General features: G+C 42.5%; 1 protein-coding gene across 3 annotated transcripts; it reads right to left on the bottom strand.

Moving 5' to 3' along the window:
- Positions 1-887: 887 nt before the first annotated feature.
- Positions 888-15,239, bottom strand: SLC25A29 (solute carrier family 25 member 29). 3 transcript variants are annotated; one of them, XM_030558757.1, is made up of 5 exons: positions 14,793-15,239; positions 14,343-14,417; positions 9,090-9,133; positions 3,938-4,021; positions 888-2,941 (listed from the first exon to the last, which is right to left on the bottom strand). In XM_030558757.1, the coding sequence occupies exons 1-5, from the start codon at positions 14,824-14,826 to the stop codon at positions 2,198-2,200; spliced, it is 981 nt and encodes a 326-aa protein (XP_030414617.1). In that variant the 5' UTR covers positions 14,827-15,239; the 3' UTR covers positions 888-2,197. The 3 variants fall into 3 exon arrangements, with proteins under 3 accessions (XP_030414617.1, XP_030414619.1, XP_030414618.1); XM_030558759.1 differs by lacking the exon at positions 14,343-14,417 and adding an exon at positions 6,973-7,007; XM_030558758.1 differs by lacking the exon at positions 14,343-14,417.
- Positions 15,240-15,551: the final 312 nt, after the last annotated feature.

Here is a 15,551-nt window from a genome sequence, read left to right as displayed (position 1 = left end):
ACATTTACACATGAATCTGGAAAGCAAACTTATTTCTGGCTCAAGTATCAATACCACTAATTGATTCTGCAATCAGAACTTAACTCTGCTGATCAGCAAGCCTGCATAGTTCTGGAGAATTAACACAGAGCTAACAGGAATAAGTAACCAACCAATAAAAACACTGAACAGTAGGCCCAGAGCCATTGTGTAAGAGGTACTGTGTACCCAGTCACACTTATGTTAGGCAGATAGTTAGCAAAAGTGAAAAACCAAGGGGAGGAGGAAGGGGAAGAGACTGTGTAGCTGGGTATGTAGAAGACAAAGCCCTTAATATCAGGCTGTCTGGTCACCCTATTCTTCTGGCCATAAAGAAAGAAAAAGCATTAGTAAGCAGCTTGAAACATACCTTACAGCGTTGTTGTTTTAAAGAGATCAGTTTAGCTCAGCTTTTACACTCATGGTGAAAACTGCAAACGCTATGGCAATGGGCTACCAGGTAATACGTGTAGAAAATAAATTCCTTCAGGCAAAAAAAGAAGTGTGCATCGTTCAATCCCTTTGGAAGCTAGGTATATTAGACAAGTTTAAATACAGAAGTCTTAAAGGGTCACTTCTATTTATAGAAAAGAACAGAGGACTGAAGTCAAAGTTTTTAAAAACTATTTAAGTTTATGTTACAGTAAATACTGAATACTGTACAAAAGGTATAATTGTCTTTGCTCTGAATTGTTGTGCATATACAGCTTAGCAGACATGTTTCACATTCAGTTTGAATCTCAGTGCAAGTAGGCACCAAAATTTCCAACATACCTTCAAGGTATAAAGAGACAGACCAGTTTTACAGGTTTCTTCAGCTTATTTTGTTACAGTACAAAATGCTATGAATTGAAAGTTTTTTTTTTAAAAAAAGTGTAAACATATTGCACCTGTCCCAAGAAGAAGTGTAACATGTTCAACATCCACTCTCTTACTGAGCAAGCTCGATGCTTTTAACATGCTTCCCCTTCCCCTCCACCTGTTTGTCCCAAGCAGTCGTGGGTCTTATCCAAAAATTAATAATTTTGTTCAAAGCCACTGAAGTAATCCCTTTTGGGAATACTGCTATAAATATAACAGTTGGAGAATGTTACAAAAGGTTCTCCAGAACTCTTTTCAGCATGATTTTATCCCAATGTACTGTAACCAAATACAAAAAGTCAGGACAGTGTAATATAAGAACTTAATAATACCAATATTCCCCTTTCTTAGGCATTTCAGCACTACACTCCTATCCATTACTCCACACTGGCATATGGAACCTCCCCCTCTATGCCTGTATATTTTCACCATTATAAAAAAAAAGGTATAGCAGTGATGACCCAACAGTTTAACAATTTGAGCAGTAACAAAGAAAGGACTTTGTATTACACATCACTGACTGCCATATTGCCTGTCTGGAGAATGGTGAGCAGTGACATGTAGTTACATAAACCTCTCCAGAAGAGCAAAAGCTGCTTGCACTAAAGCTAGTTAACACATTCCATGCACACACACAAAATGAATAAAGTTGAAAGTAAAAGCAAATCATTCCATCAACCTCACTTGCCTTGAGTCTCTTTAACTCTGCAATTTAAAGAAACAAATGTAGGTGGGGTTCAAATGCTCCTTTTAAGCACAATGAAACAAGAAATACATCTGTGTATAGAAGGAAGAGAGAGAAATTACTTAACTAAACTCACTTACAAAAACCAAGGAGAAAGATGTGGCTAGCTGAAGGCTACTCCATGTCTTAAACATTTAAGAGTTCCCAGTAACATCTCCAGCATAGTAAACTATGACTTTTATGAAGGCTACAGGTGTCCCAATCAAATACAAAAGAGCATTTTTTTGTATTCAAAACAATATGATCCACTTGGTCATTCAAAACATGATTGGAAGAAAGCCTGGTTTCTGGTACTACAAGGTTCTCCAGACCATACGCAGCAATAGAGCAGCAGCATCTGTACAGTATGTTTCTAAAGTCAGATCCCTACATTGTGTGGATTAACACATTGATTAAAAAAGGCAATAAGCTGCTTACAGAAGTGATGAGATGAAATCCTAAGTAACAGCCTTTATCCAGATAAAATTTATTTACACAATTTCTATAGGTAAAATGTTTACAAAAGTAAGCCCTGTAACAAGAACTCCAGAGAATAAACATGTAACAGTTGTGTTAGATTACTGAACAATGAATTCACAAGCTTGAAGGTTGCTGGATGGCTGGACCTGCCTCACATTCACGTAGATTCTTTTCTGACCTCATATACATAAGAAACACTGTGACAGTGGCAAAAGTAGCCGCATTGACAGGGAAAGCTCGGAGAAGTGTAGAAGTAAGACCCCTTGTAAACACCCTCCAACCTTCCTCACGGTAACTTTTTCTAACACAGTCCAGAATTCCATTGTATTGAACAACTCCTCTGACTCCATCTGCCTGAAGCCGGGACTTGATCACATCCACAGGATAGGTAGACAGCCAGGATACAATTCCTGACATGCCTCCAGCCAACAGCAATTTGGGGATGATGTAACTGTCCTCCACTTCACAGCCTAGGTATCTGGTCAAAGAGTCATACGTCAGGAAGTAAAAGCCAAAGCTCGGTGTCTCTCTTAGGAATGTGGAAACCATGCCCCTGTTGATGCCTCTCAAACCTTCCTTTTGGTAGATTTTAAGCAAGCAATCTAGAGAATTCTTGTAATTCTTTGACTTTAGATTGTATTCACCTGTTCCCTGAAGCTGCATTCTTGTCTTAGCTAACTCCATAGGGCAGCAGATCACACACTGAATGGCTCCTGCTGCCGAACCTGCAAGAAACTGGTTTAGAGGAGTGTCTTTTCCGAGAGCACGAATTGTGTTTCCCTGAACACCAAACACAAGTGCGTTAATGAAGGTAAGTCCCATCATTGGTGACCCAATACCTTTATAAAGTCCAAATGCCTAGAAAATAAATTAAAAACAAAAAATACTATTTAAGAATAGTGTTAATGATTTCCTAACACTGCATAGAAAATAAGCTTCTCTTCAGCTCTATCTTCTCAACAACGTGGCTGGTGGCAGACAGATTCCCTACAAAGTACAACATTGTCTGTCTGCATTAAGCAGTAATTTGATCAAGCTAGAACTCCAAAAAGCATCTTTCAGCATAAGAACATTGCCAGTTAAAAGTTCTCATAGCTACTTAATGGTCGCATGGACAATTATGATCATATAGCCAGGTTTCCTGTATTATACATACCACAAAATTCACTCAGCTATTTCTGTATCCAGCACAATAACTTGCTGTTGAATTAGAGCATCTTTCAGAAAGACATCCAGTCTTTGTTTAAAGACTTTGAGCCAGTGGTGCCCAAACTTTTCCTGTCATGCCCCCCCCGTAATTGAATCTGTCTGGACCCCCTCCTTTACTGCAGCTGGCTCAGCAGAGCAGCTACATCTGGGGGCAGAGCAGAGCTGTGGTGCTCCCTCCCCACCACACTGGGGACTGGCCCAGGGCCCACTGCATGTCTCGTTGAATGTTTCTCCATACCCGCCTAGGGGGCCCATGTCTTACAGTTTGGGGACCACTGCTCCAAGTGATAAACCCTCCACAGGGATTTAAGATGTTCAATTGTTAATTCCCTTTCTTAAAAATTGCATCTTATTTCCAAAGTGTTTACTTTGTTGACTTCAATTTCCAGCCATTGGATCTTGTTCATGCATTTGACATCTTGATTACAGGTCATTCAAGGTGCTTTGACAACCAGGCTTCAAAAGTTTTGATGCAAATTCTTATTTGGAAGATCCAGAGAGAACAAACCTGTCCTGATGGTGAAACTCATACATTTCATCTGGAGCTCAATTAAGATCAATATAAAACGCTACCATTTCATAGTTTTTCTAATCACATTAAATACATATATTTATCCTTGTATAAAACAGCAATTGGCAACTTACTGATTCATGCTTTATGATAGATTGAAAGCAATGGTAGGTCCCACGGTAGAGAGGTTTCTCTACACTTTGTACTTGAAGGCGCACCTACAAGAAGTTTAGTGAGAAGTAGTTATTTGTATGGCAATATTGATGTAACTGGTACACTAGTGCTTGGTACCTATATATGGAGGTATATTATAGTAGTGTCTACACAAAGCACACAGTAAAGATATAAGAATGCCATAAATGGCAATGCAAAATCATTTTAAAAAGATGTTCAGAATTGATTGCTTTTGAGATGATGATAAAACCTGAGGGGGAAGCATTTATTAAACTAAGTCCTTTTTATAAAAAAATGGGAAATATTTAGCCATTTTGAAAGTGCAGTAGGGTGAAAAGTGGCTATAGGTTTCACCCATGCTAAAAACCAAAGCTTTCTTAACCTAGGTGTTAATGATATTTGTCAAAGCTTTGGGATGTAATGGAGAATTTTTATAATTGATCTACAAACTAAGCATGAAGTATGGCCAGTGACATACTATCATACTATCATATGTCTGGACCAAGTTTTTCAAAACAAATGACTAGTGTTTGTGGATGCCCAACTTAAGACACCTTAATGAGGTCTGATTTTTCTCACAGGTGCTCAGCACTTTCTGAAAAATCAGGTACTGCTAAGGTGTCTCAAATTGGGCACCCTAAATCAATCAATAAATGCAAGCAGGCCCAGGATTTAAAAGCAGAATGCTAACTTAAGTGTTCGATAAGCTTTATAAAGCATATTTCTAAGCTACAGTGCTCTAAGTGATCTTTATTTATTCTGATTTATATATACTCCCTATGTAACATGCACTTCACCCATAGTTTTTCTAGACTGAAACAGTGTATTTTTGGTCAGAAAGATGCCACCGTAACAGTGCGTGGAGTGAGATGAGATAGGGTGTGAGATGAAGGCCCCATATTCTCATGTATTTATAGGCCACTCTTTTAAGACTTCAGTTTGACACCACCACCCCCCCATTTTTGTCTCCTGCACTTTAAAAATGTTTTTAAACTCAGATATGCATGTGTGAAAACCATATTCCAGTAACTAACATTGATTCTGGCTAGAATGATAAAGCCAGAACTTTGTTTATCAGAGTGCAGGGTTGTGAGCATTTTTGGGAGGAGATACCCATTAGCCATCCAATGTGCTGCAATTTCAAAGCAAAACATGCTTTTTAAAAGACGTTTTAATTCTAGATACTCTAGTTCTCCAGTTTGAATGATGGATTCTTGACCCCAGTAACTGTTCTCCCTATCTGCTTAAAGCACCCACTGGTGTCAATGGAAGACCCATGCATACAGCAACAGCAGAATATCTATGACAGTGAAGGCAATGTGTGGGGTCTGGAAAGGATTTTGGCTAATAGTTTGGTTTTTGTTCAAGTTTCATATTTAGTTTTCACTTTTAAAGAGACAGTAAAATTTACTTTCAAAGTTTAAATATCATTAGTATTTTCCTCAAAGAACTAAACCATGTAATATGCAAACTAAATGTCTAGGGTCACTTTTTAAAAGCAAAAGATGGTTTGAACTATGTAAGCACAAGAGTACCTTTTTTAGCCTGCCTTATGGCAAGACAACTCACTCCAGGGATATTGCAGTACAGAGTGAGATATTAAACAAGTTGCAAACCACACTGAACTAAGTTTACAATGTGATTTGAAGAGATTGTAGCCTCTTAATTTCCTACAGATTACTGAGTATGTGATAGTGGGGTGTGAAGGATTTATCAGCCTGAATTTGGGATTTGTTACAAGTAGCAGAGCCGTTAAGTGAGCTATGAAGCTCATGCCGAGCAATGCCAATAAATTTTATACTACACAACCATGAATAAAAGAGCAATCAGTTTAATTTTATTGGTACTATTTTTCATATCCCCTGGCTGTAAAGCCAAGTTGCCTTGTTTACAATGAGTCCCAACTGTATAGGCCTTGGAAGTGAAGGAAATAATTTAAGTTTAAGACCTTTCATTGCCCAATAACTCTTCTATACTTAAGTGTTTTCAAATAAAAGCTACCAGAAGTGTGCTCTGTATCCACACTGGAACCCTTGGTATAAAGCTTCAGTTTCTAGCCCTAACGGAAATATTGGACCTTGAACCTATCACTTGGACAGGACTGAATACTACCTCTCAAACTTTAGGCCAGTATAATTGGGCATAAAAACAGCAAATCTAGATATAATGGGAAGGATTTTGTTTTTTTAAATGGCAGCTGTTTGAAGACACTTCAATTGTTAATGTCAGAACTAGTCAGGACAGGATGTGTTAACTGGCACAGTGGAGGTAAATGTTTCATAAATGCAATTTATCCATGGCTCACTGCCACATTTTAATATTTTGAGCAGAAAATAAAGTTTGATGCTTTTATGCTATGCAATTTGGCTTATGAGAATCTGCACAGACGTCAGTTTTATTACAAAATTACAGAATATCATTAATCTGCTGATAAATTCTTATATTCCTCCTTCCTGCATCTGACAATTCATGGTGATTTAAACAGGCAGACCCAAAAGTAACTTCACTTTACAATTACTGAAAATTTGTTTTAAGATATCAAAAAGCGAGCAGGAAAAAAAAAGCAAATATTAAGTGTGCACAAGTTTGGTGCATTTTAGATATGACTAAACTAAACATATGCCCTCCAAATTTAAGAAGTGGATGAGACAGATCAATCAGGGGGAAAAAAGTGTGCCCAAGATCCAGTTTCACAACCTCTTTGTGCACAACCTTAAGCACCTGGTGAGAAATGCACACTAGTAAGAGTTTCAGAAGAAAATCTATAGGCTTAAAAATGTTCCCATTTAAGGAGGGGAAAAAAAAAAAAAGAAAAAAAAAAAAGATTCTCATACCCCACTCCCTCCAATTCAGAACACTAGTAATGGGACACATTAGTTTAAAACTAAGAAGGGCAGGGGGGAAGCTACATAAGGTTGTCTGTTTGAACTAATCATACATTTTGGAATAAATTAAGACTGAGAGAAACAGAAGTGTTCACCTGGTCTATACTTACTAGGTAACTCTCCAGTGATGAGGCTTATCTGTCATCTACAACAAAGTAACACTTTTGCTGTTAATGAAGACAGCCCCTAGCTCAGAAAGTAAAGGCAGTTAAAAGCAACAAAGCAGTTTTACACATTACATCAACAAATCAGGGAAAGAGTTTGCCACTTTTGAGATTAGACTCAAAATCTGTTTGATTTGTTTTAGCATGACTTTAGAATTTATTTATCCTATGTGTTTCCACCATTCCCCCCCACCCCAAAATCCCACCTTCCTTCTCCCCCATGTTTTTGCCCTTATGAAGTATGATTGCTGGCAAAAAGGTTTAAAAGTTGAGGAAGCAGAATTCTGGCTCTATTGATGCAGCTTCCTCATTTTTAAATTACTGTATTAACACTTTAGTATAGTTTAAACAAAACAAAAAAAAACACCACAATCCAATTAGCCATCTAATCCTCATCAGTCCTGTAGAGTTAATCTTAACAGAATGCACAAGAGACTGCATTTTGTAAATGGATCTCTCCTTTTAAAGACTGGTTAAAAATTCTTAGTTTTCCCCACACTTTAATAGTGATTATACAAATACTGGTTAGAACTGTATTCTCCAGTATGGAAAAGGTAGGAAAGGCTATTTCCTTCTACCAGTACAAAAATAAGTTACCCTGGATTTAATAAAGCAACAACTATTAAAACAAATACTCCATTGAACTGTCATAACAGTTAGTCTACGGCCAATCCAGCTGTCACTGTGCATTAAATAATGCTTAGTTTTAAAAAAATTACAAACTATTAGAACATTTAACACTAGAGCATCAATCCTTCAGACTTAAGCACTTGCTTAATTTTTATATCCTCTCAGTAGTTCCACTGACAAACATCTCCCAAAACCTGAAGTTAAGCATGCGTTTTAGTAGTTCCACCTTAAGTCAATGAAACTAGACATGCCATAAATTTAAATATGTGATTAAATCTTTGTAGATGTGAGGCCCTAGTACTTTCCTTCTGCACTAACTCTAAAAATAGTTGCAAATTCAAGTAATACAATCAATGAGAATGCATATAGTGAAATTCCGCTGAACTGTTTAACAGCGAAGGTTAATATATACTGAAGTGTGAAGAGTCTGAATTGGACTGATAGGAACTTAATACCCAGTAGATATGAGAGTCTTTTCAATAATAAACCATGTGGCTACAACATGTAATAGGGCAATGCACACCCTTAATAGCCTTCAGTTATTTTCCTTATTTATTGCATTTAGATATCCAGTGTTGTGCTGAACTTAATAAGCATAATGCGAGATGGCATGCGCTGTAGAGGAGAAAATGTATCCAGTACTAAATTAATATGCTGTACTTGACATCGTCTATATTCTGCCTTTACAGGTGCCTAGACAGAGTAAAACTCTCAAAGTGCCTATATCCCATTTTGAAAAGTGACTTAAGACACTTAGGAGCCTAAGCCTCATTGACTTTCCAAGAGACACAGACAATTCTGAAAATACTACCCTTTATTTAATATGCCTTCTATTTCTAGCTACTTGACTCCTAAATCTCGGTCTTTCCACACAGAATACATACAGCTGATAGTCATTAGTGTCTCAAAAGGAAAACACAATTCTGGCTAGGAAAGGTAAAAAGATTCCTTGAAGAGGAAAAAGAAAAGTCCGAAACAGTGTCAAATTGTGAAACTGCTGCTTCATGCAGTTCATTGCTTTTGTTCACTAATGATCTAACTATTGGCCAATATAACAAATAATGCTTTCAAAGTGAATAGGAAAGCTTTTTTAAAGAAAAAGGAAAAATTCCAGCCCATAACAAGATAAGATTAAATTACAAGAGAGGGAACAGGCAGTTTTAGAGGTCAGTGATAAACAGCTGCAGGGAAGCAAGCCTGAAACTCTGTCCTGTTACGGGTTTCAATCTTACATTCAAATGGTTTTCATTTGCTTTTAAAGATCTGGGGCTTCAGCAAGTCTAGAAGAATACTTGAAAAGGATTGCTTCAAGTTTTGGACTATCAGGCTTAAGCTTCTGAAATGCCAGTGTTTATATTTTTTCCCCTTGTAAATACTTTTGCACTACTTTCTGCCTAGAGTGTGGAAGTTAAACCTGTTCAAAATCAACCCACCTTAACAGTGTCAAATGGATGTCCTACTAGCACGCCAGCAGCACCTGCAACAAGATAAATGGTAGTTTTATGGTTGTACGATCTAGTATTTTTCCCTTACAGCAATCCAACACTACAGTAGTCCTAGAATGAGCTGGTAACTCTAAGTGTAACTTCAGGTGTACTGTGTTACAGGCAGGCCACATATGGAACAAATTACCAGGGGAAGCAGTGGATTCTCTTATCTCTTGATGCTTTCAAATTAAGACTAGATAGTTTTCTGGAAAATATGCTTTAGTCAAACAAGTCACTGGGCTAAAGAAAGGGTGAAATTCTGTGGTGTTATTCAGACACTTAGGCTATATTATCTAATGATCCCTTCTGGCCTTAAAGCCTATGGACAGTCATCCCCAGCAGGCAAATATTGTGGTACCACAGGCATGTCCATGTAGAAGTGACAGATTTCCTTGAAGTGGAAATGATTGTCAGGTATTTATGATCTTTACCGGATAGGAGCAAAACTGAGACAAACAGGCTTCTTGTAAGAATAGGCAGACAATCTTTCCAGATGTGGTGGAAAGCAGTGTCCAAGCACAGCACACCTGATAAAATGTGCTTGATTCCTAACTGAATGGAGGGAGGAGATCATCTCACAGCGTGGTTAGGACCAGGGATAAGGTTCTTTGCCTATTATTCTGAAGCCTGTAAAGAAAGTCTTCGGGTAATGAAATATTAAAAAAAAAACAAAACTCAGTGACAACAGTTCTTTGATGATGATTGGTGGCTTTACCCTTAGTCATCCACTTACCATTAGACATTGTTTAAATACACTAAGGGCTTGCCTACATGTGATATGCTACTGCAGAGCAGCTGTGCCACTGTAGCCCTTCAGTGTAGACACTCACTGCAGTGATGGGAAGTGTTCTCCCTTCAGTGTAGTTAATCCACCTCCGAGAAGCCTTAGCTAGGTTGACAGAAGAATTCTTCCATTGACCTAGCCTCATCTATATGGATAAGCTTAACTTCTGAGTGGAGACCTGGCCTCAGTTACTAAGGCCAGATTCATATAGGAATGTGAGCATGGTGACAGTGGGTGTTCCCATGCTGAGATTCAGAAAGCTTGATCTTGGCACCTAGGCTTCTTATACAATGAATGGGGAGAGACTGGTGCCTAAGACTAGGAGTCACAAAAAAGCCAGTATACTAGGTGGGTCCCCACCTAACCTGCTAAGGGCCAAGCTGAAGCTCCCTGTAATAAGCTCTGCCCCTTTCTTGGAGATAAGGGCCCAACTCTAAGCTGCAATAAGGCATCTCCCTTTCTCTGGGATTCTCAACTGCACGCTTTTTTTTGGTGTTACATGCCTATGCTGTTTTAGTAAGAAGCAAGGAGAGAGAACTTCCCTCATTACTTTAGCCACTGGGCTAAAAGTTCTCACCTGGGGTGTGGGAGGCCCCTGGTTCAAGTCCTCTTCCATCTGAGGGAGGGTGGGAGTGGGGGGGAGGGGGAGAAAGAGAATTGAGAGATCTGTCACCTCTCAGCTGAGTGTTCCCTCTAGATTGCCTGTGCTAAGATATTCCACTGTGGATAAATAACGAAATAATCACTGGGTGAGAGTCAGAAAATATGACTCTAGCCTAGTGGATACAGAACTGGCCTGGGAGTTGAGACCCACCATCCAGTCCCAAGCTTGCATCAATGATTCTTTCAGTAGTTATCTACAGGGGAAAAGCTTCAGAAGAAGAGATGGAGGAAGGCCCACATCAGAATATAACCCAGCTCACTGACTAGGACACTCACCTGACAGGAGGGCAGATCCCTGTTCAAATACTTTTCCCTATGTGAAGGGGGACTTGAACCAGGGTCTCCAGCCCAGGTGAGTACCCTAACCACTGGCCTAAAAACAGAATGTGTGTGGGAGGGCTGTCAATGTTCTCTTCCTCCCCTGCTGTTTTGTGTAAGCTTCCCTGTAGGGGCCTGACCTGGTAGACAAGGTCTGGGCATGCTTTACCAGATTAGGCCAGTGGCAATTTAGGATAGGAACACCTATCTGCTGCTAATCATAGCATTGCACTGGGGCTTAGGTGTCCAGGTGCCTTGGTGCAGCAAGCAAAGGCAAAAAATATAGGCACCTAGAGAACTTTTACTGCAAAAGCTTAGGTGCTGAGCAACTGCAGGCACTTACAGGGTTAGGGGGCAGCTAAGCAGGCATTTTGTGAATCCCACTGGGGCATTATTGTGAGAGTTTGGTGTTTAAGTCCTTTTGTGAATCTAACCCTAAGTACAGTAACTCCTCACTTAAAGTCATCCTGGCTAACATTGTTTCATTGATGATCAGTTAGGGAACATGTTCATTTAAAGTTGTGGAGTGCTTCCTTCTAATGTTGTTTGGCAGCTTCCTGCTTGCAGGAAGAACAGCCTGTGGCAGCTAGCTAGTGGGGGCTTGGAACCAGGGTGGACCGGCAGCCCCCCTAAGTTCCCTGTGCAGCAGCTGCCCAGCAGGCTAGCAATTGCCACCAGTTCAGCTGTCCCTCCTCCCACTGCCACATGCTGCTTCTGCCCTCTGCCTTGGAGCTGCTCCCAGAGATTCCTGCTTGCTGTGTGTGGGGGGAGGAAAAGGGGGGCCGTCAGGGTGTCCCCACATACTCCCCCCTGCTCTGTGGAAGATGGGGTGACAAAGGACAGGGCTCAGGACAGAGGGAGCTTGCTGGCAGCAGCTGCAGTCTCAGCAAGCTGATCTAATTAACAAGGCAGTGTACTTAAGAGTAGGGTCAGCGTACTTAAAGGGGAAATGCACAACACACACACAGTGTGTGTGTCTGTCTGTGATGCTGTCTCCCCTCTCTCCATTCCTGCTGCCTTGTACAGGGAGAGTGTTAACCCTTGAGGGGTCAGCCAATTGCTAGTTCATCATTTAGAAGTAAGGCATTCCCTCGGAACTCTCTCACCCTCTGACTCCTCCACCTCAACCAAGCTTCACTAGTGTACTAGTATTAAACTGTTTGTTTAAAGCTTATACTCTGTGTATGTATCAAATCCACCCTGATGACTATATAATACATATATATACACACATAGCTAACCCCCTCATTTACATTAATTCTTATGGGAAAATTGGATTTGCTTAACATCGTTTCACTTAAAGTCACACTTTTCAGGAACATAACTACAACGTTAAGTGAGGAGTTAATGTATTTAAATCCTCTATGAAATTCTGATGTATAAATCAGAAGGCATGGTGTTAAATATCTAGCACATCCCCTACAGCACGACTATCAGGGTGAACAAAAATCAATGATTAAAAAAAAAAACCACACACAAAAAATGATTTTTTAATTTAAATTGGATTTTTTTAAAAAACCTATCTAAAGATCATTATAGCTCAAAGATATCTCATCGTGGAATACAGATTATAAATTCTAAAGTATAAGACAATATATTCATGTAATGTTTAAAAAAAGTTTAAGTGAGTTCCACTAGTTCATAGATCAAGGACCCCAATCTTATGGGGTTCCAGGGGCTTCTGTATAGAAAGATTAACCTAAATAACCTATCTACCCAATGGGACTCAGTGCTAAGTCTAGAAGATACCATCAGAGATGCTTAGTTTTGCAGTTCTCAAACTGTGGATTTGTCTCCAGAGATACCATGCTTGTTAACAGCAAAAATGTTTTTAAATAAAATAAATAAATACAGACCTCTGCAAATTTGTGTACAGAGTCAATCCCTTACCTCTCTCTAAAAGTGCAAATTTTCAGAAAGTTCAATGAATAGAAGATTGTTGGGGGCAGAATAGATCTGGACAAGGAGAAGAAGTCTGGAGTTAAATGTGAAAAGAGAGGGCTGGGCAGTAGAAACAACAGTGGAACTATTTGAGCAGCATATTCCACACGTCTTGAGATCTTTCTGAGCCCTGGTGGGGGAGGGACCGATCCAAGTTACGCAATTTCAGCTACATGAATAATGTAGCTGAAGTAGACTTATTTAGATAGACTTACCATCGTGTCTTCACTGCATCGACTCTGCCTGCGCCTCTCATGGCACTGGAGTACAAGAGTCAATGGGAGAGGGCTGGGGGCAGGGGTGTGTCTCGATTTATCAGGTCTAGACATGATAAATCAATCCCCACTGGATCAATCGCTGCCAGCCAATCCAGCGGGTAGTGTAGACATACCCTGAGCGTAGCCTTCATTGATTTGAGATCTACCATACCATTCTCTCACTAGAAAGGAAAACCTACAATGGCAGCAGGCCCTAGATGAGACCCAGTTTGGGTCTCATCTATCTCTGAGTTGTGAAGAATATGGATTAAAGGTTATAACAACCAACAAGAATGCACTTGATGTAATCATGGATTTCTACAGGAGTCTTCCTGACTAGTGATTTAAATCAAGTTAAATCAAATCCACCCTGATGACTATATACTTCATTTACAGAGCACTGGATTCCAATAGTGTTCCCCCCCTTCTATGAGAAAGGTTTTACTGCCATCAGTCAGCTAACCATTTAACATCTCTTCCAAGGGAGAAAGCTAAAGGTTACACTTCCATTGTTTTATTCAGATGGTCTCACTGATCCTTAATCCCTGACTTTTTAATGGAAAAAGCCTCTATTCTTTCTAACAGAGATAAGATCTCTCGCTCTCTGGAGTTCACAGCTATAGCCAGAGGCAGGCAAGCAACTCCCTGCACAGAAGTTAGAGGCTGTGCACAATTGCAGAAGAAACACAGGTACAGATTGCCAAGCGGATGCCATATCCTACCCTTGCAGGGCCTTCCCACCTTCCCTGACATCCGCTGCTAGGGGAAGTACTTAAGCTTAAAAAGAAAGCAGCTAATGCCGCATCTAGGCACGTTTCCCATCAATGTGATTAGCAGGAATGAGAGTTCCCTTTGTGTGCTTTGTACGTGTGGGCAGGCAATGGAAGTTAGTGTAAAAGATACACGAGGTGTGTATGGGCACAAGGAACAGTAAGCTCCGAGCAGGGGCAGATTCAGCCTCGGGGTTTGCACGTTGTGAGGTGGCTGGGAGGGAGGGCGGAAGCGGTGGCTGTTCTGGGGGGGAGATGGAGCTGAGAGGGCGCAGGCCGTGCGCCAGAAGAGGTGACCGGGTTGGGGAGCAGTGTGGAGGAGGGGTGATGTTCCGGGGCGGCGGGGGGGGGGAGGAGAACAAAGGTGCGACTCATTGTTCAAGCTCCCCACTTTGCTCTTGGCGGCTCTGGACGGAGCAGAACTCGCGTTTCCGCGAAGAAACCCGACTCCTGGGCGCTGACTCACCTCCTGCTCCTGCACCAGCTCCGCGCACGCTCCAGCCTCCAACCGCAGGCAGAGACAATGGGCCCAGCCCGGCCCCTACAAAGAGCCGGAGCCATTCAGAGCGAGCGGAGGCGTCAAGCTCCCGACGCTGGCAGAGCGAAGCTGCCACGCCAGCAGCCCGCAGGGCGGGGGAAGGACCCGCCAGCGCTCGGCATCCTCCTCCCCAGACCCCAGCCGATCCATCCCCCACGTCAGTGCGCCTCCCAAGCGGCCCCTGCTCTGCGCCCCGGGACCGGACACCCTGCCCCAGCGCATGGTCCCTTCGCTGTGCGCCCGGCTCAACTCCCGCCCCTCGCTGCTGGCAGCCGCTTATGTAGCCGGATCACTGCAGCAATCCCCAGGCACGCGCCCCGTCCACTGGCGCCGCTCGCGCGGAGCCCCAGCACCTGGGGAGCCTCGCTCCTCTCTTACCGCCAACGCATCCCGCTAGGAAATCCAGCGCCATCCTGCTCTCCGCGGCCCCTTGCTGCAGGCCCGGTGCGTGCTGCTGCCGCTCCCCCCTCGCTACACTGGGGCACCACCGCTGCTGCTCCGGCGGCTTCCTCGGGTCCCTCGGGATTGCAGGGGCTGGATGCGGGGGTCGGCGGCTCGGGATCGGTCGAGATCAGGGACTCGCGAGGCCTCCCGCGGCTAGTGATGGCAGGAGCGCCCGGCACACGTCCCTGCCCGGCTCTCGCCCTTTCTATTTCTGACGCCGCTGCTGCGAAGCCGGGGGGAGACGGTGCCTTATGGGGAAGGGGAATCCTCCAATCAGCGGCAGCGGGGCGAGACAACACCCCTCCGGCTGAGCCCTCCGCCTGGCTGCCGATTGGCGACTCCTCGGGGGTGGCTGAAGCGCTTGGGGAGGAGGGTGGAAATCACGGAGACAAAGAACCCGCGAGGCTGGTGGGTGCTTTGTGTTCTCGCCTCTCTGGGCAGGGCCCCGGCGTTCCGCCCTGGGGCAGAGCCTGACGCTGCCGTGCAAGATGCCAGCCGGGAGCCGGCCCCGTCAGATGCAGGGCGGGCTGACAAAGGGCTTTCTCAGCCTGGTAGTTCTCGCAATAATGCAGCCACTGCTCCACCTTCACCCCGCCTGCTCCTGAGTCGGCTGAAGCAGCGGTTCTCAGGCCTTACGCACTGTGCTGATGACCGCTCCGAATTGGGAACAGATTCAGACGGAGGGGGGTATTG

This window comes from Gopherus evgoodei, chromosome 4 (assembly GCF_007399415.2).
Source record: "Gopherus evgoodei ecotype Sinaloan lineage chromosome 4, rGopEvg1_v1.p, whole genome shotgun sequence".
In the NCBI taxonomy this organism is placed as follows: Eukaryota; Metazoa; Chordata; order Testudines; family Testudinidae; genus Gopherus; species Gopherus evgoodei.
This window is presented reverse-complemented; position numbering and strand designations above follow the sequence as displayed.